This window comes from Scomber japonicus, chromosome 13, assembly GCF_027409825.1.
Source record: "Scomber japonicus isolate fScoJap1 chromosome 13, fScoJap1.pri, whole genome shotgun sequence".
NCBI classification, from domain to species: Eukaryota; Metazoa; Chordata; class Actinopteri; order Scombriformes; family Scombridae; genus Scomber; species Scomber japonicus.
The window spans coordinates 26,209,446-26,234,029 of NC_070590.1; the positions used below are offsets into that span (position 1 = coordinate 26,209,446).

A 24,584-nucleotide genomic window follows, 5' to 3' on the forward strand; every position below is an offset into this window, starting at 1 on the left:
CTTCATTGCCCAGGGGCCCCTGGGGGTACTAAGGGTCGCAATCACACATTCATATCTCAAATCCCATAGCTGTTGAGCAGCAATTGGGTCATTTTAAATAAGCAAACATTGGTAAAAGGAACTGAAAAGCACATGTGCAATTACATTATTGATAGCTGAATCAATCAGTTTTGTCTTATTCATGACTATGGTATGAGGGTTCCACTGCTTCCTTGGACGATTGAATGGAAATAAGCAGTTGTTAACATTTTCAGTCCCACCTGTGTTTTTCCTTCTACAGGACTACATTTGGCGTACACACCTTGTAGAGCCTGCAGGCCTACGTTTGACTCTACACACAAACAGTAGCAGGTTTTTCAGTGGCAGTTCATCTATTTCCAGCGCTAAACCGGCAGAGGGCACTGGTGAGCAGTGTGAGCCGCTTGTTTAATTTATTTTATAAAACGCTAACAAACCGTGAGCTATGCACTCTTCATCAGCACCCTCACCTTATTGCTTATCGAAATTATATCGTGAAAGATGCCAATTTAACGACACACACATTAAAACGGAGTCTGATGGCGTGAGAACCGTTCACTCTCACAATACCGCCATTTGTCTCAAGGCTTGACATTTAATGTATGCGTGAATCGCGGTGCAGCACGTGAAGCTGAGCTGTGCTGCTGTGGTGAGGACGTTCAGGGTTTTTTTTTTGCCACGCTGGCTCGCTCCCGTCGTCTGAGCTTGTCGCGGCGGCGCGCTGAGGGCACACACAGCAGGCACGTGAACGCGCGGCGTCCTATTGCATGGATGGGAACCAGCAAGAGGACGCGAATGAAAGGTAACTAGCTTTACCAGCCATTCCCTTATTATGTGTTACAGCGACACGATGAACTATCATGTGGCGTAGAGCTTGTGTCATGTTGCTTAATGTTGGCATTAGGTAAGATGTTAGCAGAGTGACATTGAAATGCTATGACCGCCCCACAAAATCAGTTCGCCACGAGTGACTCTGATTGATCATTTGTATCAATGTTGACAGGAATGGGTCTGTTTTTCGTGAGTGTATCCGTTTATCCTGTGTTATATCTGTATACGCTTTGTACGCCATATGCCTCCACCAGACTTCACTGAGAAGTGGTTGCATAGACCACACACAGGCTGCCATTAATGTGTTAAAGCCTTAACCGTGTAAAAATGTCCTGGCAGGAGTGGAGGGGAGTCTTACAGCTCATTTAAGAGTCATTTAACTTTAATGTTTAAGTGGCTACAACCAGGCCAGTCCTCTAAGTTAAAAGTTCCTAGTGAGTGACACTTGATATATTCAGGCTTGCTGGCTGTGAGTCGCCCAAGCCTATTCAAAGAACAACTGTGATATTTATATGACAACCTGCTATTCAAACAAACACAGAACAAGCTAGCTGCAAGTCGAATCACTTCATCCTTAACCTGCACGTGAACCTTCACCTGGTGACGTAGAGGGACTGCAACCAATGAGGTGGCTGACCTGAACACAGAACTGCAACCACCAGCATGAAGATGAATCTGTATATTTAATGAAGTGAAGGATCTGTTGAGTGTGTTTACATTTAAATGTAACGCTAAAGGGAACGTATTATGCTTTGCTTATTTTCATTCTTATATATGTACATAAAATGTTGCAGTGTTGGATTTTCATATGAAACGTGGTCATCTGCTCTGCTCTGCTAACATTATGGTGTTTTATTTTACTGTTTTTGGGGAAGTCACGCTGAGTCATGCCTCAAGTCGAGCTGGCACATTGAATGTTTGTTCATTACACAGCAAAAAAAGTAGTTTACCTGTTGGAGGTGTGCTGATTGTCTGCAGTTCTTCATCAAACATCATTATCACTGTGGCTGTTTCTGCATGTATAATTTCTCCCTGCATTATATCTAATTGACTGGCTGAACAATAAGCTCCAAATGTCTCCATATGTTGCTGTGTTACCCATTTTTAGTGCCACTGACAAAGCTAATTCTATAAGGAACATGTAAAGCAGGAAATGTTGGGACAGGGTGGGCTCATTGGGAGGGGAGCTAAGACTGCCTGTAAGAGACAGAGGCTGAACTGAGGGGCTGCCTAAAGGACTAGTATAAGATAAATCATGTGTTGTTTTAAAAAAAACAACAAAAAAAAAAACTGTGAATCAGGCAAAGCTACTCTTGTGGAGTCCAAATAAAAAGTTTAGAGCTGGAAATGAGCATTATACATCCTCTTTAAATGATGTGGTCATATAACCCATTAAAGTGTTAGGTGTTAGTAAGGTGCTACATGATCTGCATTTCTAGAATAAACAGTAATCACTTCTGTCTTTAATCATACTTATGTTGTTTTTTATTTTCAGGCCAGTCCTCTGTCCTCACTCCTCCAAGCAGCAGCCTCACTGATAGACAGCGCTACCAGCCTGCAAGCAGAGTGCTGTCAAGAGAATTTCCTCACATGGAATACGTTTAATCAGTGCTGCCCAGCCGATGCTGCATCTTGTTTTCATATCTCCCGTTGTCCCAGTGCAAACAACCTCCAGATAGTGTCGCCTTTTTTGTGAGCGCCCTTCCAACAGCAGTCATTGATAACAGCACTGCACTCAAGTGAATTGGTTACTACTAGATGTCAAAGGAGCCAAATACAAGACCACACTGAATAAAAGGCTGTGAAGACTATTTTTTCCTTGTCAACCTTTTAAGTTTTTCTTCCTTAGTTTTTTTTGTTTGATCAAGTGGAATCATGGGGGCCACAGGTTACAGCTACTACCGCTTGGTCATCTTCCTCTGCATGTTCATCGGCTACTCACTGTACTTCTTCAACAGGAAGACCTTCTCCTTTGTCATGCCCGCTGTGATGGAGGAGATTAAACTGGACAAAGATGACTTGGGTAAGACATAGCATTAATGGATTTTTTTTGTCTGATTTAAGCAAAGATTAGATTTGTAATAAGATTACTGTTTGAGAAAACCATTGTGCAGTACTTCCTAAATCTGGTTTATATGCTTGCCAAACCCACAGTGCAAAAGTACTAGCATCCACTTTGAAATCTTTATACTGAAGTGATGGAACTGCTTCCAGAACTTTTAAGTGTATTCATTAAAATGTGCTAATGTTTAAGACCACACTTTGCTATTTAACATTTTTGTTTTGGCTTATATCCTTATACCTATGGCAGATTGCCCAATACCACTTGACCTATGTGGATAACTGTAACGACTTGCAAGTAGCACAAGAAAAACAATGACAAACAATAGAGGGTGGGACTGTAGATAATGTTGGATACAATCCATGATTAAACAGTCCAAGAAAATGTCAACAGTCATGCGAGCAGCTCTGTGTGGCTGCACCTAGCTGTGCTGTGACCTAAATGCTATAGTCAGCATGTTAACATGCTTACAATGACAAAGCTAACATGCTGACGTTTAACAGGCAAGACACTATCTTAGTCTAGCATTTTAGCAAGCTAATATTTACTGAGGTTGATGGGAATGCATTTTGCAGGTATTTATTTATTAAGTATTGAACAAATTAAGCATCTGACCTGTCCAGAGCAATCCATCCAATAACTGTTGAGAAATTTCAGTCTTGTCCAGAGTGGTAGACTGACTGATCAGCTGACTGACACACTAACAGCACAACCAACAAGCATGACTATCCTCAGAGCCTTGTGGCAAGTGCAGCTACTAAAAAGATGACTCCCCACTCCCTCTGTTGTCTTTATTTATTATTGATAATGATATCAAATCACTCCTGTCATCATAGTACATAGTGCACTATTCTACTACCTTTGGGCAACCTTGACATGGGTAGAGGCACAGACTTGTATCGTAGTTGTCATGCAACTTATATTACATTCATACAAAGCTGCAGTTCATGTCTCTCTACATTCACAATATTAACCCTCACGGTGTCTCTGCAGGTCTGATCACTAGCAGCCAGACTATGGCCTATGCCATCAGTAAGTTCATCAGTGGCGTTCTATCAGATCAGATCAGCGCCCGCTGGCTTTTCTCCATCGGCCTCTTCTTGGTTGGGGGCATCAACGTAGCCTTCTCCTGGTCCTCCACTGTACCCATGTTCTCGCTGCTCTGGTTCATCAATGGCCTGGGACAAGGCTGTGGCTGGCCCCCGTGTGGAAAGGTGCTGCGCAAGGTAATGCAAGTCTGGCAAGTCATGCAACACATCGCTAATTAAGTGTAACTGTAATGATTGGAGCCAAGGGAAGTCCCAATCTCCACACCGATGCCTGCCAACCATGATGCCAGTGATTATTCTGGGCAACTAGTGAAAGGGTGTAACCCCGGAGTGGAAGCCATATGCTGCCAGAGCCATTGTGTAAGTTCTCACTCTGGTGGCTGGAAGTGTTTGACGACTCTGGTTGCTTGCTGTCGTGACAGTGCTGACCTTTGGGCCAGAAGTAGCACTGCCTGGTTTGAGGAGGTGTTAGTCTGTGCCAGCTATAATAGATTGTTCAGCAGGGTTAGTAGTTTGTGAAATGAAAGGATTACTTTATAATCTGTAGGTCTCATTCACACATAGCTTTTGAAATTGCTTTTATTTAAGTAATTTGGGGATCATTGGGATTAGTGGACTTTAAAATACATACACTTTGAGCAAGTCTTAATGTACCCTGCTGTTCTACGCTGAGAGACATCTTGTGGCTTGAAGAAGAGAAGCTGCCTTAAAAGTAGCAGTGTTCAAAAGGTGGGGAATAAATAGGCTTTGGCATGTGTTCAGCGTACTGGAGGGGATCAGATTACAGGAGAATTTATTTATAGAAGATCCTCAGTAGAAAAAAAAAACATCTTGACCAATGGTGTTTCCCTTCTTTGGTGAGAGGAGCATTCCCTAAAGGTAAAGTCAGTGATTCTAATCCAACACACTTATTGTCAAATTCAGCAATTATCTCCTCATGGTCGACTAGCTGTCTATTCTATGTGTGCATTGAAAAGAAATCCAGTGTCCATGCACAACAATGGCTCTGTAAGTGAGCATGTAAACACAGTGGCTCAGAGCAAGCCTCACAACACAACTCCAACCAGTCAACAGCAGGGGGCGTTTGTGCACAGGAAGTCATCATAGCAGCTGGTCGTGTAAAGACGTGACAGTCGCCCATCCCTAGCACCCATTGAATGGTGGAGAGGGAGAGAGAGGGGGAGGGAGAGAGGGAGAGAGGGAGGGAGGGAGGGAGAGAGAGGGAGAGAGAGAGAGGGAGAGAGAGAGAGAGAGAGAGAGAGAGAGAGAGAGAGAGAGAGAGAGAGAGAGAGAGAGAGAGAGAGAGAGAGAGAGAGAGAGAGAGAGAGAGGGAGAGGGAGAGAGGGAGAGAGGGAGAGATTCACATAAAGTTTATTGTTATGGAACAGATGCGCTTGCATTTTATTAAATGTATCAATCCAGGCTTAACCCCGGACAGTCTCACAGAGAACCCCCGTGGTTTTTTAACGCTCCAAGTCTGTTTCTGTTGTGTTTAGTCAAGTGTAATCTGAGAAGGCAGCATGCTCACACAAGACAAATTATTCTTTTCCATTCGTAATAAAGTGTTAGAGGAACAGAAGTGACTCTACAGCTGATACGTCATTCTGGATTTAGCAATATTTCTCTTTTGGTCGTTGCCTTGGCAATGTGCATCCATAAATTTGCAGGGGTGTAACTCCTGAAGGAGCATGAATGATGGGGGTTGTATCAGTTTGTGTGTTTAGTATAAACATCAACAGTCTTTATCCAGAATGACTGACTCTACCTTTAAAAGTGGCAGCCAGTTTGCTTCAGGGCTGCAGCTGCTGTTCCTTTGCTGAGTTAATGTCCACACACTGTAGATCAACACAGTGTTCAATCAGCCTGTGGGCTTCTCTTAAGTGTTTGCCCAGCAGATTCTCAAGTTACTGGTTACTTTGTTGCTCTTTTGGGTAATGCTGTGTGAGGAATGTTTATGGCCGCCTCCGTATTACATCATATTAGGGCGTGTGACTCTGACGCTATTTCTGCAAAAGCAGTAAAAAAAGAGAGAAGAGAGTCTGAACACAGTGTTGCACTTCTGAAAAACAACAGTGTGAAAGTTTTTTGTAATGTTTCTGCAGTTTTGTCCTTGCCTTAAATTGTCATTAAAGGTGCTGAGTGGAATTTTCTTTTAACCAATGATTCTGTTCAGTGTTACACATCAAAATTCAGTTAGTTCTAGCAAATATGCTTTTACTCCTCCATTAAAAAATTTGCAAAGACAAATTACTGTGTGTTTTGCTGCATTACAACCACCTATAGATCAGAGGAATAGTTTGAAACCATTGGCAGCAGTGTGTGTATGGCTACTAGTGGTCAATAACTCTATGTACTTTTTCAGGAATTACCTTTTTATCGGAAGTACTCTCTAAAAGCATTTTATTATTTGTTGGTAATGGACTGTGACGCCGCCAGGGACACTGATCGAAAAGTCCAGGATTTAGTGGTCATGTCCTAGTCTGTTCTAGTCCTAATAAACCCAATGGAGGCAAAATATGTCTGTTATTTCAACTTTGCACTGTAGGATCTTGCAAATGACTGTTCTCTGCTGGATTTGTCCCCTGTGTCTCTTCTCCATTAGTGGTTTGAACCCTCCCAGTTTGGAACATGGTGGTCTGTGCTGTCCTGCAGTATGAACCTGGCTGGGAGTCTGGGTCCGATCCTGGCCACGGTGCTCCTGCACTACTACGACTGGAGGACTATCCTGACCGTGTCGGGCATCTTCTGCGCAAGCTTCTCATTCGTTTGTCTGCTGTTTGTAAAGAATGAACCTAAGGATGTGGGCCTGCCCAGCATCGAGGCAGCAAAGAAGGGAGCTAAGGGAGGTGAGTAAAGAAAGGGATGGCTGGGTAGGATTACAGGTAGAGGGCCTATGTCAGAGCATGTCAGTTACCAAGTGAGCTTGTAGTTATAACATCCCAACAGTGTGTCTGCCCCAATCCCCACACCTGTGGTATGTGTGAGTAGGTAATGATGGATTTCCAGTAATTGCCACCAATGCTCTGTTAATACTGTAAGCATGTGGGGGTTTATCAGAGCTCACCAGGAGACGTTTGATTTATGAGGCCAACTGCGGCTCATGAAAAGACAAATCCATTGCTTAATTTAGCTCAGATGCTTTGTTTGTATTAATTTCCACAAATAAATACTAATACCAACACTTCCAATGGTAAACAAGTAGTCATCCAGAACCATGTTGGCCTATTAATACATGAAAACATGAAACAAAATATTTTTTTTATTTTTTTGTCTGAGAAGATTCTTTTGGAAGAACTAGTTCTTAAAAATCTGATAAAACTAAATTATATTTTTGTTATTTATCAGTCTTATCAAGAGGAATAAATATTTTCCTATTGAGTCATATTCATGTGTGGAAGTTATGCCATCACAATGTAGTGTTTGGAGCTAAGTAAAAACTATTCTTGCTGATTCCAGCATCAAAACAAGTTCAGCTTCTTCATATCTGTTGATTTATTTTCAGCTCCCAGATACTGCCAACAGCTGGACTAGTGTTGCACAGTAGACAGCGGGGAATTATGGGATACACTTTATCCTGAATACCACTCTTAAGCAGTATTTGGAAAAGTGTGCGTCAAGCGTAAGGAGAGTGCTCTGTGTGTTGGCATTGTTCAGACGTGGAACACATTATCTTACTACCTGGCAGCACATCCACTCGTACTCAAAGTGCTTAAGACGGCATGTGTGTGTGTGTGTGTACTGAGCCAGAGCCAGTAGATTGTAGGCTTATCTTTTTAAACTTGTGTGTGACTAATTATATCAAACACTCATTTCCTGATCTCGCAGTGTATAAGCATATCAAATATCTACAGATTAGGAAAACAGTAGCATTTAGACAGTAGACTGGACTTGAAGTATGTTTTCCAAACAAGCACCATGATCACTGCTTAACCAACTACCGCAATGGACTGCAACTCCCCACACAGTCGCCACTGTATCACCCAAACCTGCTTTAATGATGCATGTTGAGATAATTATCCAGATCAGGAAGAGGAGTTCATTCATTCCCATCCCAGCGTGAATGATGTATCCACCCACTTCCAGACATCCTGCAGGCAGAGCACTGCTCCAGGACCTCATTAGTAACAACAAACACCAACACTGTTTTTCTGTTTGCACTGGATTCTCTTTTATTTTAGAAGAACATTCCTGTAATATATGTCAAATGTGTTTTTCCAGCCTTGTTTCAATGCCTATCTAAGGAAGACAGAGGGCAACCACATACCATACTGCAACCACTTATTACGTCAATAATGTGGCTGCAGTTGTTTTATATGAATTCCATTTACTTGAAGGTTCTTTTCCCAACAGTATAATAAGGCTTATTATATAATAATGACATCATCTTTTTTTTCTAACATAAATGTGTTCATGTAATCTTCACAATCATTTTCTTTTTACTGGGATGATACATTTTGGAGGAGTTCAGTAACTATCCTACAAGCTCTGTTTTTAACTGCAGCTCTAGAGCCAATCACACATTAAGACAGTAACTACCTCACAGTCACAGTTTTCAGGGATGTTTGATATTCCAAAAATTCAGTAGTTCTCGTGGTAATTAGGACCATTGCTTGGCGACAAATTTGGGGGGTACACCTCAGATCTTGGCTTGCTATCACCAGGAGATGGCAGTGTGGAGGTTTTGGACGTTTTGAACAGAGTCTTAGAGCTGATGTCATTTATACAGTATAACCAGTTAGATGCCAACATTACCTGCCTATCACATGGCTGACCATGTGGCAGACATGCTATATGGACTAAGTAATGAAATAATATTATAATCTGTACATAATCCTGTACTTACTTGTATACTACATGTGTGTTGACCCCTTGCTGATCTCTTGTTAATTTGAGCATGTATCACTGCACTTGTATTTTATCAGGCAGTAGTGAGAGCACCCTGAGTGAGTTCCTCCTCTCCCCTTTCCTGTGGGTGCTGTCTCTGGGCTACTTGGTGGTGTTCGGGGTAAAGACGGCCGCCACTGACTGGGGACAGCTGTTTCTCATGCAGGAGAAAGGCCAGACCGCTCTTATGGGTACGTATACTCACTTACTGTTCATTATAAGCTGACTGCCTAAGGGTGCTGACCTCAGATGTGTTGCTTACAGGCAGTACCTACATGAGTGCTTTGGAGGTGGGTGGTTTCGCAGGCAGCCTTGCAGCAGGCTTCCTCTCTGACAGAGCTGTAGCTCGGGTGAGTAACAGGCGACGACTAATTAGCAGCCGGTATCATCCATCAGTGTCTTCAGTGTCACAAACGTCCTCTTTGACTTCCTGCAGAAAGGCTTGGGCACCCACGGCAACCCTCGCCATGGCCTGCTCATTGCCATGATGGCTGGTATGTGTGTGTCCATGTACCTGTTCAGAGTCACCATAACACCTGAAATCCCAAAGGTAAATTCCAGATCAAATATTACTATCATCACTGAGATGAGACTTCACTATGGAAATATCAAGTTGTTTTCTTTGCTCAGGAGGCTCCTCTTTGGGTTCAAGTCATCCATCCTGTCTCTGTCCTCCTCGGCGTTTCAGAAAAAGAGGTATTCCTAACAACAATTCTCTATTATTTTTTGTGTTTTTTTAAATCTCTGTACACTTAGGAAAGCATTCAAGCACTGTTTCACATTTTCTTATCATCCACAGATCTGGATCCTCTTCCTCGGTGCTATGTTTGGATTTTCTTCTTACGGACCAATCGCCCTGTTCGGGGTGATAGCCAGCGAATGTGCTCCTTCAAATTTTTGCGGAACCTCTCACGCTGTTGTAGCTCTGATGGCTAATGGTACGCTGAACACTCACATGACCAGCAAAAACAACATTATTGCTTTATGAAGTTCTCATAACATATTCAGCACTGATTCATTCATATGAGTAATCCAGCCTTGTTTTGTTACAGTGGGGGCTTTTATGGCAGGGCTTCCCTTCAGCACTATTGCCAAGCAGCACAGCTGGGACACGGCATTCTGGGTAGCCGAGGTGATCATGGCCGTCGCCACCGTCATGTTCTTCCTCGTACGCAACATGCGCACCAGAATGGGACGGGTTGCAGAGAAAATGGACTGATGTATCTTCCTGAAATGAGCCAACTGTTGATGGTCCTGTCATGTGACCTGATATGACTGGGGTCTTGCAGAATTAAAGGTTGTATGCAGTACAGTATTATAACTCCAGATTGACCAAACAAAACCACTGTCGAACATGGACTAATTGGGTTAGTTTAGTCACTCAGGGTGGGTGTAGGTCATTAAATCACTTCAGTTTCTCAATTAAGCACTTTTTTATCACCCATACTTAACATTTTCCGTCATATTCAGCAGCACAAAGACAGTAGTTCATTATAGTTTGTCACCAGCTCACATTTTAGTGCTTCCACTGATTCATAACAGCAGTTTTCATGTACGTATATTTCATATAGCTTTATCTCAGCTGTATGGTGAAGAGACTGTGGACATGAGAATGAAGATGTGTGCTCCTCACTGCATACATTGCCTTCAGTGGAGGTCAGTTATATTTATTTATTGAATGTGAACTGATGAAATGTACTTTCTAGACTATTATTTGTCCAGATGCTTGCACAGATGTGGTAGCATGCATCATGGTCATGGTTCATTTTACTATACCTCAAGTATTTGTAAAAAAAAAAATTATAATGGGTCACCTAAATGAAGCAATCCTAGATCCTGTTATTTTTATACACAGTTCTGTGCTACAGTCTTACGTTGTGTCAGCTTTTGAGATCTGACATGTTTTTAAAGGATTGAAATCAAATCTTTGCTATGTGACAACTGTTTAATCACTGATATTATAGTTGAATGCAACTAAGAGCTACAACTCTGGATAATCTGCTGTTAACTCATGCATCAAATCTGTGAGTTTTAATGGGTCTACACTCAGTGCACATCTAAATCTTACTGGAATTGTACAATAAACTTGAAACAGTTGAGGAGAGATCTAATAAATGTGAAGTTTACTTTGGTTCATTCATCTGTAAACTGGCAGCAGCTGTTACTTTGAAATTTTGCGCCTAAGAGACTTTCTGCATTTACACTGCAGATGCAGAAAGTTTCCAAAAGCAGGAACAATGTGTGCCCCTGTCACACCTGTGGTTAAAGAATTGGTTATATTGAGTTATAAACCTGTCCTTGAAATCAGTATATTGGCAGTGTCAGGCTGATTTGGCAAGTCAGTGATTTCCACCTGCTGGACCTGCTGGGTATGATATATTACATATAGTGTCTTACTGGAGGCCTTCGTCAAAAAAGAATTCAAGGACACTGAGATGTCTTTGGAGGCTTTTGTTTGTTTTTGTTGATATTCAGATAGTTCAAGTTCCACAATTTAAAAGTTCAAGAAGACATTGTATTTATGTTATAGCCAGATGTGACACATATAGACAGAATATATTTAAATGTGGCCAAAAATGCCAGAATACACAAGAATTTAGTATATGCACACTGGCCCACACCCTGGATCATTCAGTGGTGAAAGAAGTGTCAAAATTCTTTAGTCAAGTAAAAGAACTCATTAGTGATAATGGTTCTTAAAATCTTAAAGTAAAAGTATTAAAGTAAAAGTACTCATTGCCCCAGTTAGTTTTATTGTTATTTATGACATAATTGATAATGAAATATTGGATCATTTTATCTTTTTGAGGCTTTAAGCAATTATTTAAATGATACCATAAAAACAAGTTTTAAGGGAAAATCAGTCTGATGATAAAAACTCAGACACCATATGTAATACAGGGCCTTGACTACACACTGCTCTTCTAGAGTTACATGCCAAAAGATGACCCGCTGGTTAATTCTTGAATAATGCATTGTGTTTTGATGGTCTCATTTTTTTTATGTAAAATAGCTGCCAAGTCATCTAAATAGTGCAAGTTGGAAATATATTAGAAGTACAGGTAAGCATCAAATGAAAACAAGAAAGAACAAGTACTGCAAAACTGTCCTTAAATTCAGTGTTTGAGTGAATGCTTCCCACCACTGCCAATATAGTACAAATAAAATATACTGACTGTTATTAGAAAATGTATGCATTTCATCTGGGAAATGTTATTTTCCTAGTGGGTTTTTCAAATTCAAACAGTGATGCCTGCATGTTTCAGTAAACAAAACAGATATTCAAAAGAACCATGTTCTATATGTTTTTTATATATATATATATCATAATGCCATAATGCCATAAATGACTGTTCATGATATGACAACACTTAAAGGGTAATGCAGAAAAAAACCATGAGCGGATGAACCTGTGGTCCAGTGTGAAGCTGTCCATGGTGCTGAAACTAATTCATGTGTTTTTATAGGGACAGAGCTTCCATAACCATCATTTAGAGACTGCATTGTTTCAAGTCTTAATTATACTTTGTTTAAAATGTCAGACTTTCTCACTTCCTTAAAAAGTTGAATACTAGTTGTTTCTGAACTTGCCCACTTCACTTTAAAACTAGTATTTTCTACCTACATTTCAACCTGAGCCAAAACACACTATTTTGAAATAAACCTGTATTTGCCAGTGAATGAGATGTTTACACAGCCCCCCCCACCTCCCATTCTGTTACATTTGAGGTCTCTTTACAAATATGGCCTTCATTTTTCTCTACTTGCATACTGAATATGTGATCAAATGACTTTACCATGTCATATTATGCTGAATTTGACAGTGACCTAATCTAACATGTTTTTAACACTATCTACAGTACTTTTCTTTTAGAGCCTCATTGTAAAGATTTTCTTTCCCACTTTGACATTTTAAGTAAACAACTTCCAAGATTTGCCCTTTAAGTTAGTGTCTAATGTCAGCAAACTTAAGTTAACCAACTATTCAGAATGAAACATCGTAACAACTACCAACTGAGTTTTATTGGTTCGTTGATAACAATCATTACACAGGTACATCTATAAACAAATAAAAAGAAACTGCACACTTGTACTTGATACAGATACCTAAAACCCACATGAATATTGCTACTGCTGGTATGCATTTGACATCTCAAATAATGTACAGTTTGTCTGTCAGCATTTAAGAAGCCAGTCTTAACAATTTCATTTTTTTATGGTTACACACCTCATTAGCGTGGCTAAGAAAACAAATTCCATTTTTACCATCCTTACAATGTACCATTACACACTGCATATAGAAAGATTGAAAACCCTTTTCACAGCAGCTATACAAATTTATTGCGATGCTACCACAGAACAGAGACACAACCAACACACGTGATGCACAGTTCTGATAGGGAGAGCTCCAGTACTAGAGATTTTAGGTTTATTGATCAGATTTGTTAAGAAAACTGCATGAGTACAAGAGTTAACATATAGGAACAAAGCTTACAAACATTCTAAAACACTGTTCTTCATTATAGACAATAAAACAATGAGTTGCCCTGTGACTTGGTCCGTCCCCCACCCCAGCACAGATTACATACACTGTCCCTTATAAAGCATATGGAATGTAATCCACGCAGGCAAGCTCTCTCGGTTGTTGCCCCAGCTCCTGTGAACGTTGTGCTTGCGTGTTGACACGGTAACCTGTCCCGCACCTTCCCCTCCTTCACATTTAAAACTGAAATGAAATCCACTGACAGTAACAACAATGACCGCGACCTTTGTGGCGATGCAAAATTGTGGGATGTGATGAAATTCCCCGTCTCCAAATCGACTTTTTTTTCTTTCATTAAAAAAAAGTGTTCTCTACAATCAAACTACTAAAAAACCTGTATTTAGAAAATAGTTGATAAAAATATTCCCCTGAATTGTACAAGAAAAGAGGTACAGGGAGCACTGGTAAAAGATGTGGTTTGAGAGATGTTATTCTGCCGCCTCATCTTTTTCGTCAGCTGCGTCTGTAGCTGGTGCCTGAAACACACATTTTTTAAAGAATGTCAAAGTCACATCGTATAGACTTTACGCTTATTTTGAATATTTATATACAATGACATGACCCTCACCTCTTCTTCAGCTTTGGCTTCGCCGTTCTCAGCGGGGGCCTCTGGCGCTTTCTCCTCTGGCTTGGCCTTCTCTACCTCTTTAGCTTTCTTGGGCTTAGCTGGTGCCTTCTGCAAACACATTAACCACATCACATATTAATCAAAGTCTGGAGGTGAAGTCTTGTAAGTTTAATTAGGAGAAATCAGAACAACATCTCACCTTTGGCTTGGGTTTGGGCTCTGCCTTTGCAGGTGCAGGCTTCTGGCGGGAAGGGAGGCTTTAATGTTAGTAATGTGAAAGTATTGAGCAGTATGGATATTGATTTTGACAGTCTGATCTTGTATCTACTTACATCTTTCAACCTGAGAGATCTCCTCTTGGGCTGCAGACAGAGGGAACAGACAGGCTGATTACTTTTAACATATGGTAATGGATGTTGCTGATGGGGTGTTACTGACCCCTGGTGGGTGAGCAGACTAACTATTTCATTTTTATTTTATTTTTATGACAAATCAAACACAGACACTCCAAACAAAATGTCATTCTGTTTATTTCTTACCGCTGATTCACCTCCTGCAGCTGCCTGTGAGAGACAAACAGAAAGAAGACATTAAGGACATTGTCTGTACACTTCTGCACTGTGGAGGGTTTAATTGGTGGAGGGGGGATTGGGCATGGGCTTTAAGTATTTGTTATGTAACTCTAAAGTGGGCGTTTCCAGACAGCATTCTAGCCTATGGCTGCACATACAGCTTCATACATGATTTAGTTCAGACATAGCACTGTGATTGGCTAAGACGTGTCTCAAACCTTGCACAATGGGAATCATAACCTAGGTGCATATAAACATGAGTCCACATCACAGCTATACGAGTAGGATCTACTCATTGGTTACCATATGAACAAAGATTCCAGATGTTAATTGTTACTCTGGTTAAACAGGTACAATATGTATGAAGACATGAAATGAAATAACAAAATATAAAAACACATATTTATAGTTATATATCAACTAAGAATATTACATATTTAATTGTAATCAACACATAAAACGTAGTCTTCGAGGAACTACATTTGTCGGCGCAAGCGTCATAAATCAAACCGTATGCGTGCTTGGACATGCTTGATTACAAAGTCCAGCAGAGTAATATAATAACATAATATAGTGCAAATGGAATCATGTGGCTTGCTCTCCCAGCTCCTGCAAGTGATTTGCCTACTGTAAACCTCTGGTGGAGGAGGGGGAGACTCCGCCTCCTCACGACACAGCCATTCATTGGTAATAAATGGGATTGCCAGTGTAGGGAGAAAACCGAGCCGTGCAGCGAGTGTTCCCGCCATGAATTTGAAAAGAGTCACTCCGAGACGCTCAGCGACTCTGTGGGTCTGGTAGCAGAATCTACTGGAGCCCCCAGCAACAGGAGCAGCGCTGTGCTGACGGAGGCTCGCCATTGCATAACCTACAACTGGCCTGAGCCGACAACACATACACACACACACGACTACACGACGAACGCCTTCTAACAAATGCGTTTTCACCGGCGGCCATGCATGAACAAAACAAATGCACGCACGTTAGCTTCACGAACGAAAGAAAAGTGCTTAATTAAAAACACAATGAGTATTTTGGTTTTTTTTTTTCACATGAAAGAAATAAACAATACTTAATGTCCGTCCACACAAAAACAACAACCTAAACATTACAGCTAAACTCCCACCGAATAACACGCTTTTACTGAATTTTCTGCTTTAAATCACGGTCTCGTTTTCCGACAGAAAGTTTAGTATCCAGCGTGACGACCCCCGAAGGAAACAATCAATATGCCGCCAACTTTCTCTGCAGAAAAGCGATGTATCGACACAGAAAACGACCCCCGAGCCAACCTGCACTCTATTTACACACAAATGCCAGCGTGCATGTCTCCATTCTGCGGTAAAAACAACAAGAAAAAAACCCGGCACATTGAAAAAAGCACCTGGCACAAAGATAATCACTGCACGGCAGAGATAAGACCAAGAATCAACCACTTGGGAAGAAAAAAAATCACAACAGACGTTTAATACCGACTAAACTCTCCGCTGTGCACCTCCGCTCCGAACACAAAACGGACATTTGCAGCAACATTTGACCAACTCTGTTAAAACCCACAAGCTGTATAACAACCCCGTCTTTACAAATTGCAGTTGCGGGTTATAAATGCTATATTACTGAATGCATGAAAGATATCGGTCTACTCACTTTGCTCCTTTTAGGCATGGTTGGTTTGTGTGGTGTGTTTTTGTAGAAGGAAAAAAAGAGCTAAGTGTTAGTCAATACAGGAGAAAAAATACAGTGGTATATTCAGGATAAAGCTGTACTAGTACAGACTAATACAGCGCAGCGAGACGTTAATGTTCCATTGGAAGAAAAACTAGCTCAAACCGGATTGGATTCTCCCCCTCCCTCCCTATTCAAACCGTTATAGTTCCTGCATGATTGACGGGGATGTGTCCCGCCCCCGCTATACCCTCATTGGACGACACAGTGGTCAGCAACACGATTTCAAATCTGAGCTCTTACCTGTGTGGGCACGTCGCACGTCACTCAACAAATACGGCGAGCGATTTGTCTTTCTGTGCAGCCATCTGCTATAACAAGGCAAAAATTGTCATTAAATCTGCCTTTCACTTCGCCTACAAATGCTTCTTTTACATTTAATGCAACTTGTTTATATGGAAGAGCATTGCTTGTAATGTATTTTAAAATATAACCCCCATTCTGCGGCTTTTACACGACTGGTAAACGACAAATGTGGCATGTGTATTGGCAGTATATTGGGAGAGGGGCGTGTGCTCCCCCAGCCAAGTCTTTTGTATTAAAGCTTTGGAAAATGGCGACAGGATAAGTGTGAGTTCAGCTCCTAGCAGGCTGTGTGCTCTTGTGCAATAACCTCCTCGCAGTGTTGTCACCGTTGTGAGTGAGCCGTCCAAACATGACTTCAGTGGAAACAACCGCGGTGGCGCTCCAGCTTTGTGTGGAAGTCATTTTAGACATTTCAGCACAGAGACATTCATTTCCCCCTTGTCAATGACACAGACACTAAACTGACAGTGTTACCTCTTATTTCTCCACCGAGAAGACGAAAATACGAAACGCATTGTGTGGTTTCTTCCAGTGTTCTGCACAGAAAACAGACTGCAAATTAAAAATGTTTCCAAATGTATTGTATGGCTATTTACCTCGTATACAGATTAAAAATAAATATGCTACTATTAATATGGCCAGTTTTATTCAGTGTATTTATGTGCAGCACATATACCAGCCCTATAGGTTAAAAGATATATTAAGTTTTTACTTTTGGTAAATTTCCTTTATAAATTGTTTATTTTGCTATAAAATGAAGAAAATATTCGGTTTGTTTTGTATTTGATCCGAGGCTTAGATGAAACTAGAATAATGTGCCTTTACAGAGCTTTATTTTAACATTATTCTGATATTATAGGCTCTATATGAAGTTAATGATTAATGATGACAAAATAAAAGCCACATCTTTGAATTGTCATATTCCCAGAGTGTCATTGTTCATAATGGTATATTAAGCAGTGTTGGAAAGTAACCAAGTACATGTATTGTACTTAAGGACTTAATGCACATTATATACATTTCATGAATATTTCTAGTTTGTGCTACTTTGTACTTTTACTCCACTACATTATTTCAGAGGGAAATATTGTTCTCTTTACTCCATTATTTAGCCTGTAGCCTAGTTACTCATCATATTAATCTTTTACATTAAAATAGTGTCAAATATGACAAACTTGTAATTAAACAAGCAGTTAACAATCTTTGTGGTTTTTAACAGTAGTGTGTGGAGTTGTAGTTCTGTGTCATACAGATGTTTGAGATGTTCCTTTCTACCATAATTGTTCGAGACCTAAAGAGGTCAAACTTTAATTTTCACAAAAAAGCAAAATAAATAATAATGTGTTAGTTTTTTCTTCTTTCCTAAACTTGACTGATATCAGCCACTATCTGCAACATGAGTACTTACACTTTAAGTTAATTAAGCTGAAACATACTTTTACTCAAGTAGGACCTTAGTTTAATTTGTAATGGAGTCATTTTATATTGTGAGGTTATTACTTAAGTAAAATATCTGAAGACTTCATCCACCACTGAATTTAGGATATGAGGATGATGATAAAGATTTGTAGTCTTTTAGGCAGACATAACAAACATCATAACCCAGAACATCATAATCAAATAATCAAATAAATAATCTTCTCTCCTTAACCAACTTTGATTTTTTAATTATGGACGCTCAACATCCTGTTACAGCATGAAATAAAGAAACATGCTCCTAACAACAAAGTTTACATTGATCTGCTCGTAATGAAAGTGAGTAAAAGGTGAACTCAGCAAATCAGAAGCAAAAAGAGAAGACATTCTCAATCAGAGAGAAGACATTTTCCACTCTAAAAGTTTACAACATAAGTAAATCTACATCATTGAAATGAGGGGAATTTTTAAAAATAAACAGTTGCTGCAGTATTTGATCCAAAACTATAATGTTCTACTAGAAGACACATTCATTTTATTTTGTGATTGCAGTCCAGAGTAGAACAACACCTAATTTGATTTCTTAAAAGGAAAATAGCATAGTGTTTAGAATATACCATCTCCTCCAATTCTACAATTCTACAGTGTTGTGATGAGCTATAGGCAAAACGTTCAGTGACACATCACTGTATTAGTTACTAGTGAGGTCTACTTCTTGTTTTAAGCTATTTCTGAGCTGGTCTTTGCAGCCACTGACACATGCAACCTCTTCTATCTGGTGTGAAAAAATCTTGACTTGAATTCTCACTCAAGTGATATTTCCTGTGTGGCTGCATTCAACAGCGGCTTAAGAACACACCAAATTTGATTTTGTTTGGAGTAACCATCCAGCCCACATCACACAAGTCTGTGATATTTTACTGCTAACAAATACTGGAAAACATACAGGTCAGATTTAAGGCCTTCAGGTTCAAATTATGCTGCTTCTTATGATTTAAGTTATAACTTGACTTTACAATGTTTCCACACAGTGCAGGTGAGTGCTGAAGTTAAGGATCTCCTTTTAACTGAAGCTCTTGTGAAACAACAGCAGCAGAGTTGCAAACACAATATTTCATAAGTAAACCACAACATTTCACGAGTAAAGCAATACTCATAACAGTAAGTAGTAGTAGTAGTAGATAGAGAAGAAACAGTGACACTGACATGGTTTAATGTAAAAAGCCAAACTCCAAAAAAATTGAATTTTCTGCAAGTTGGTTGGAAGTTTGTAACAAGGACAATCAGCCCATCCCCCATTTGACACCCTGTAGATTCAGGCAGTTTGTCCAAATAAAGGTTTCTGTTTCCCTGTGGGCAGAGAGGTGTAAACAATTAGCTCAGGTCACATGCTGATGCATGTTAGTTTTATTATGGTAATGACATCAGAAGTTTACTGAGCCCCACTGGCCCATTCAACAGAACAGAGTCGATGGTGCTTAAAGTACCTAGACCTCCTGTTGCAACTTAAAACAATCACCTTAGAAAATGCACCGACAGTTTGCAACATAATCATTGTCTATAGGCCAAGAGAGTGTAAATATTGATGACAGCAACCAGTTTCACCAGTTTCCTGTCTTAACTCTACTCCACAGTGTAACCCAGCAAAGCATAGACACACACTGGGTTTATTTACTATCTTATTTCAGCTTCTAAGAAAATACAAAGCTTTCTTTATACTGTTCCTCAAATTTTCATGTAATCTAGGCGAGGGGAAAAAGGACATGACCTTTAATGGCACAGATGTGACCAATGATATGTGACACAGAGATAACTGGAAGACTCAGAAATACTGTATATTATATTAATGATAATCAAAGGCCTTTCAGGGCCAGATTGTGATATTTTAAAGCACAGTCATAAACAGTAAGCAGTACCTGCACAGCTGTTAAACTTGTGTGTCCTTGTTCAAACACATAGAAAGCCTTCATTAGAGAAATAACTTGCACTGTCTTGGAGGTCACCGTGTCATCCTGGAAGAAGTGTCAGTATGTTTGCCTTTTTGTTTGTTTAATCAAGGCCTCATTCAATGTAATGGATTTAAACATATATGATTGTAATGCTCAATGATCCATAAGTTGTTGATCCTCAAACAGAAGTTATGTTATTTGGTAAAACAAGGATACAAAAGCAGAATAAAATGTGTGAAACATGTGCAGAATTAGTCCACCACAGAGGTTATAAACGTCTATGGATTCTTCTTCTTAGACAGTAAAGCGACCTACTGATCGACTTTGTATCCAGAGCAGCATGGAGTCTGCTTTACAACATAATCTGTTTTCCATTTTGGGACAAGAGTGCAGCACCGTTTCTGTGTGATATGCTGATGTGAAGCAGTGAAAACATCAAAAAACCTGTATGGTGGTGTATGGTTCTTCCACCTCTGAGCTGGAGAGCGACTTTTATATGTAAAGTGACTTGCATAGCTGCAGTCTAACTCCTGCTCCTCTGTCCCATCTGGTACAACTGGCTTTGTAAGACAATAAAAAAAAAAATCCCCTATGTTGTAAAAGAATGCAGCTCTCTGTGGGAGTCTCTCTGTAAAGATACTGTAAATACATGAAGAGAGTGAGAGAGGGGTTGGGGGGAAGGTAGAAGGTGTTAGGTAGGTCTCAAATAACAATGCTGTTGTTGTGTTGAGTATGGAGGAGCCCTTCCATCACAGCTGCTGCCTGTTGCTGCATTTTCCCTCCTTTTTACTCTGTGGTTTTCCTTGTTGAGTCGTCACACCACTAGGAGGAGGGAAAGTAGCGCAGGCCACAGTGAAGAGAGCTGAAAAGTGAAGATGATTGTTTGAACTCACCGCAAAGGGGTAATAACGCCAAGTAATGTGAATCTTTATTGTTGGCAAGTGCGTGTTTGAGTTATTGAAAACATAAATGGAGCACTGAGGTGTCATTGAGGTGTGTGGAACACAAACATTGGCATAATCCGTAGAGGAGGTTGGATGAAGGTAAAGGTGACCTCATCTAAAGCCTCTTTGACAGAGGGCAACTTGTTGTTTTATCTTCTCTACTCTCTCTCTCTGAGACACGCACATGCTCAAACACACCGCTCATCGGTTAGCTGCTGGTAAAGCCTCGTAGACCACAAACAGGTGAGACTGAGCACAAACACACTGCCGGCCTGTAAACGATCAGTCGGTCATGGTGGTGTCAGTGTGAGCTGCAGGGGGGCATGTATAGGAAAGTAGACGGGGAGATGACTGTGAATGGATCAGCTGGATGTAAGGAAAAGCTGAGTCCCTCCCTCTCTCTCTCTTTCTCTGTTCCCTTCTCCTTCGCTCTTACTAAGTGGATTTCTCCCATGCAGCGAATGGCGGCCTTTCCATATGGAGCTTTGGGTAAAGCCAGATTACAGCAGTTTGTGTGAGGGGCTGCAGCAGCACCACCAGAGTTCACAGCACGAGCCCAGACAGACGTTATGTTTTTCAAACTATAGCCTACAGCAGCAGCAGCAGCAGCAGCAGCAGCGTGAGCCTCCTGTGCAGCCAGTTCAACAGTAGAAACCTGAATGTTGTTGGTGCTCATTTATTATACATTTTTACAGTTTGAAAAAAATTGAAATCAAAAACTGAGCTGAATTTTTTTTTAATGAGCACATTTTTTAAAATTCTTTGTAATAAAGATTATACTTCAATGATGCAACATTTACTTCTTCTAACTTTTTCCTTCTCCTTTGCCCCCACTTTCTACTTCTCTTTTGAGGTTTATACTGATCAAATTAGGAAACTAATTTACAGCATTGATGTAAATATTCGTACCAAGAAGATAAAACGCAATACAAAAAATACAAAAAACGACAAATGGAATACAAAATGTCACAAAGTGTCACAAAGTGTCACATGCAGCTTCCAAAAATAAAATATTAGTGTTGTATTTGTCTACTCAGCAGTCACAGCAATGTGTTGTGGTCTAAACAGGGGAGTGCCCATGACCTGCCTTTAACACAGTAATTTACATGTGAGAGAGGGCGGAGGCTCGCTCCAGTGACAACACAGCCTAATAAGCTCAGTAACAATAAACCTTAGTCGGCTTTAACCATTGATTAGCCAACAGCTGACATAACAAAAACAAATCCTACAATGGTGATTAATGCATGCTCCATACGCGAGCCTTTTGCATTGGGAAACCGTATCTTATTGTCTTATGAGGGGGGGAGGTTGAATGGAACTAATGAGTGGTTGCAAACAATGAAATGAAACAATAGTAAGGGTTGATGCATGAGAAGTCAAACAGCCACCACAAGGACCTGCACATATGATGAGTTGCGGCTGATGATCTCTGACACAGTGGCTCTGGTGGCAGAGCGGCACTGATTTACTTCCATTGCGGGCCATATGCAGGGGATCAGAGAGGGCTGCTGCTACTGACCCTCCCCCACTATCTACTTCCTGTTTTTCATGGTTGTCTGCTTGCTTCTGCCTATACAATACCAGCTGTGTCTGGAGACATTCCAGCTCCTACTATACCGCTACCCCCATAAAACCATGACTGTGGCCCAAGCAGAGGCAGTAAACAGAACAGAGGAAAGACATATCACATTGCCAGCTTTTCCTCTGCATCATATGAGATCTGCTAATCAGGAGGCGGTTCCACTGAGGGCCTTTTGAAACAGATTAGCTGCCAATTAGTTTTCCAGCTTCAGGAGATTTTTTTTTGTTATTTTTAAACTGGTTTTTACACTGGAAAAATATTAAGTGCAAATCACTCATGTGAAAACTACTTTAAAACCATGTGATAAAAAATGTGCTAAATTTGAGCAAAGAGCATGTTGCTGTTTTATTTGCTCTATATTTAGCATGGGCAACATTTTCTGTAAGGATTTGTGTGTTTTTATCATAATTTGGTGACAGCACCTCTGAACCCAAATCAAAGCATCTATATAGTAAAGTACATTTTTGGGTACCTTTAAGTCCACCTTTTTAGCATTGCTGAGCAGTATAAAGCATTTACTAAATGGTTTATAGCACACTATATTATAGTTTTGATGCATGAATTTGTTAGTGCTATCCACAGTTACTTGGTCTTTAGGCACACAGACGTCTACATACACAGCTTGTAGGCCACTGAATAAACAGTGCAGTTCATTTACAATGTTATAATGCTGAAAAAATTGTAAAAATGTATTTTATATCTGTACTGCTTTCATGCATGTCCAGTTAATTTTGCATTTCTGCAGTTCATACAAAGCTTCGGCACCATATAGAATATGAAACTTGATCTTTTTCTGAATCAGCTTCAGATTTAAGTGATAGAAAACACATAGCTCATAGGAAAGTTCTTCACAAGTTGAATGATAAATAACAGATGAAAATAAATGTAAATGCAAGTAAAACGTATGCACGAATCACATACACTTCAGCCTGGTTAAAGTGCAGCAGAACATAATCCTACAGTGACCTCTAGTGGTCAACATAAAAAAACACCATTCAGTCAGTATCTGCCTTTTTGAATGTGTTTCAGAAGCTCAACTTGCAAATGCTTGAGACCTTCAGCTACATTCTTCAAATAGCACAGTTACACTCAACAGTCCAGATAACCTTGGCGGTGATGATCTTGTAGCAGCCGTCCCACTGACAGTCACACATCCACAGGCCGCTCCACAGTGGGAGTGTGAACTCTGCTTCACACGCAAACTTCCACCTTCATTCATCAACCTGCTGAAGGGCCAGAGGATGACCTGCTGATCTGCATTTCCACGCTGAGTGAAGAAGATAACTGTGTTGTGTGATCAGTGCTGCAGGAGTAAATGAATTAAACAACCTTAAATACAAAGAAAAGTGATTATAGCAGAGAAAACTCATTTACAGTACTGGATAGAGGGCCATCTGGTCATTACATAAAACAGTTCACCTGCATTTTGTCCCTGAAATATATTACCCATATTACTATGGCAGTAGTTATATAAGAAGTAGTCACACATTTATAACACTATTTTGTCTTTACATTGTGTTAAAATACTTATATAAGATTAAAGATGAAAGGAAACACCATCTGCATAGATGGGCAGCTTGGACACATCATCAGTGAAGATTGTAATTATTGTACCTTTATTTTATCCTTATGCATAATATATATGATACATGATATTCTCTTTTATTTCTATTATATGCACAGTAATTAATAGTATTATATTATTATTTTTGTATTGTGAGTATTACATATATGGCACACATAAAATTATATATCATTATCATTTATCATTATGTATTTTGTACCTATTATTCATAGCTATACCTGTATCCTTCACTACATACCTAGTGCACTGAAGCCAGTATAAAAAGTTTGGGGGAGACAGAGTTCCCTGTTTAGGAGTCTCATTACATATTATGACATATAATAACATTATGTAATTACTGAAAAAGAAGTCACTTAAAGACATAATATCACATTAATCACTGGATACTTGCTGGAAAAATGAAGAGGTCAAAGCTTGTTTCAAAGCAGTGAAGATGTTTGTCTTCCTGTTCATTATAGTGATTATGTCCAAGAAAAGTAACACTTACTACCTAGTTTACACTGAGACTATAAATAACCTGATTTGAGTCTGGGTAGCTCATAGACCAGGA

The 24,584-nt window shown here is 40.1% G+C and overlaps 2 protein-coding genes across 3 annotated transcripts; one reads left to right on the forward strand and one right to left on the reverse strand.

Moving 5' to 3' along the window:
- The first annotated feature begins 800 nt into the window (after positions 1 to 800).
- On the forward strand, positions 801 to 10,970 carry slc37a4b (solute carrier family 37 member 4b). Its single transcript, XM_053331679.1, has 10 exons — positions 801 to 820; positions 2,345 to 2,872; positions 3,905 to 4,137; positions 6,563 to 6,806; positions 8,883 to 9,035; positions 9,109 to 9,194; positions 9,281 to 9,394; positions 9,475 to 9,540; positions 9,644 to 9,782; positions 9,897 to 10,970. Exons 2-10 carry the CDS (start codon positions 2,725 to 2,727, stop codon positions 10,061 to 10,063), a joined length of 1,350 nt encoding a protein of 449 aa, XP_053187654.1. The 5' UTR covers positions 801 to 820; positions 2,345 to 2,724; the 3' UTR covers positions 10,064 to 10,970.
- Positions 10,971 to 12,840: 1,870 nt separating this feature from the next.
- On the reverse strand, positions 12,841 to 16,374 carry si:ch73-1a9.3 (non-histone chromosomal protein HMG-like). 2 transcript variants are annotated; one of them, XM_053331960.1, is made up of 6 exons: positions 16,175 to 16,374; positions 14,495 to 14,518; positions 14,288 to 14,317; positions 14,155 to 14,196; positions 13,956 to 14,063; positions 12,841 to 13,863 (listed from the first exon to the last, which is right to left on the reverse strand). In XM_053331960.1, the coding sequence occupies exons 1-6, from the start codon at positions 16,190 to 16,192 to the stop codon at positions 13,816 to 13,818; spliced, it is 270 nt and encodes an 89-aa protein (XP_053187935.1). In that variant the 5' UTR covers positions 16,193 to 16,374; the 3' UTR covers positions 12,841 to 13,815. The 2 variants fall into 2 exon arrangements, with proteins under 2 accessions (XP_053187935.1, XP_053187936.1); XM_053331961.1 differs by having other exon boundaries at positions 14,155 to 14,193; positions 16,175 to 16,373.
- Positions 16,375 to 24,584: the final 8,210 nt, after the last annotated feature.

Bases quoted from the DNA above. Each gene is read 5' to 3' on its own strand.
- si:ch73-1a9.3 (XM_053331960.1), bottom strand. The intron at 14,318-14,494 runs GTAAGAAATAAA...CTCTGTCTGCAG, and splicing joins CTGCAGGAGGTGAATCAGCG to CCCAAGAGGAGATCTCTCAG. The intron at 13,864-13,955 runs GTGAGGGTCATG...TGTGTGTTTCAG, and splicing joins AAGCCAAAGCTGAAGAAGAG to GCACCAGCTACAGACGCAGC.
- slc37a4b (XM_053331679.1), top strand. From the start codon at position 2,725: ATGGGGGCCACAGGTTACAGCTACTACCGCTTGGTCATCTTCCTCTGC. The intron at 6,807-8,882 runs GTGAGTAAAGAA...GTATTTTATCAG, and splicing joins AAAGAAGGGAGCTAAGGGAG to GCAGTAGTGAGAGCACCCTG. The intron at 9,195-9,280 runs GTGAGTAACAGG...GACTTCCTGCAG, and splicing joins CTGACAGAGCTGTAGCTCGG to AAAGGCTTGGGCACCCACGG.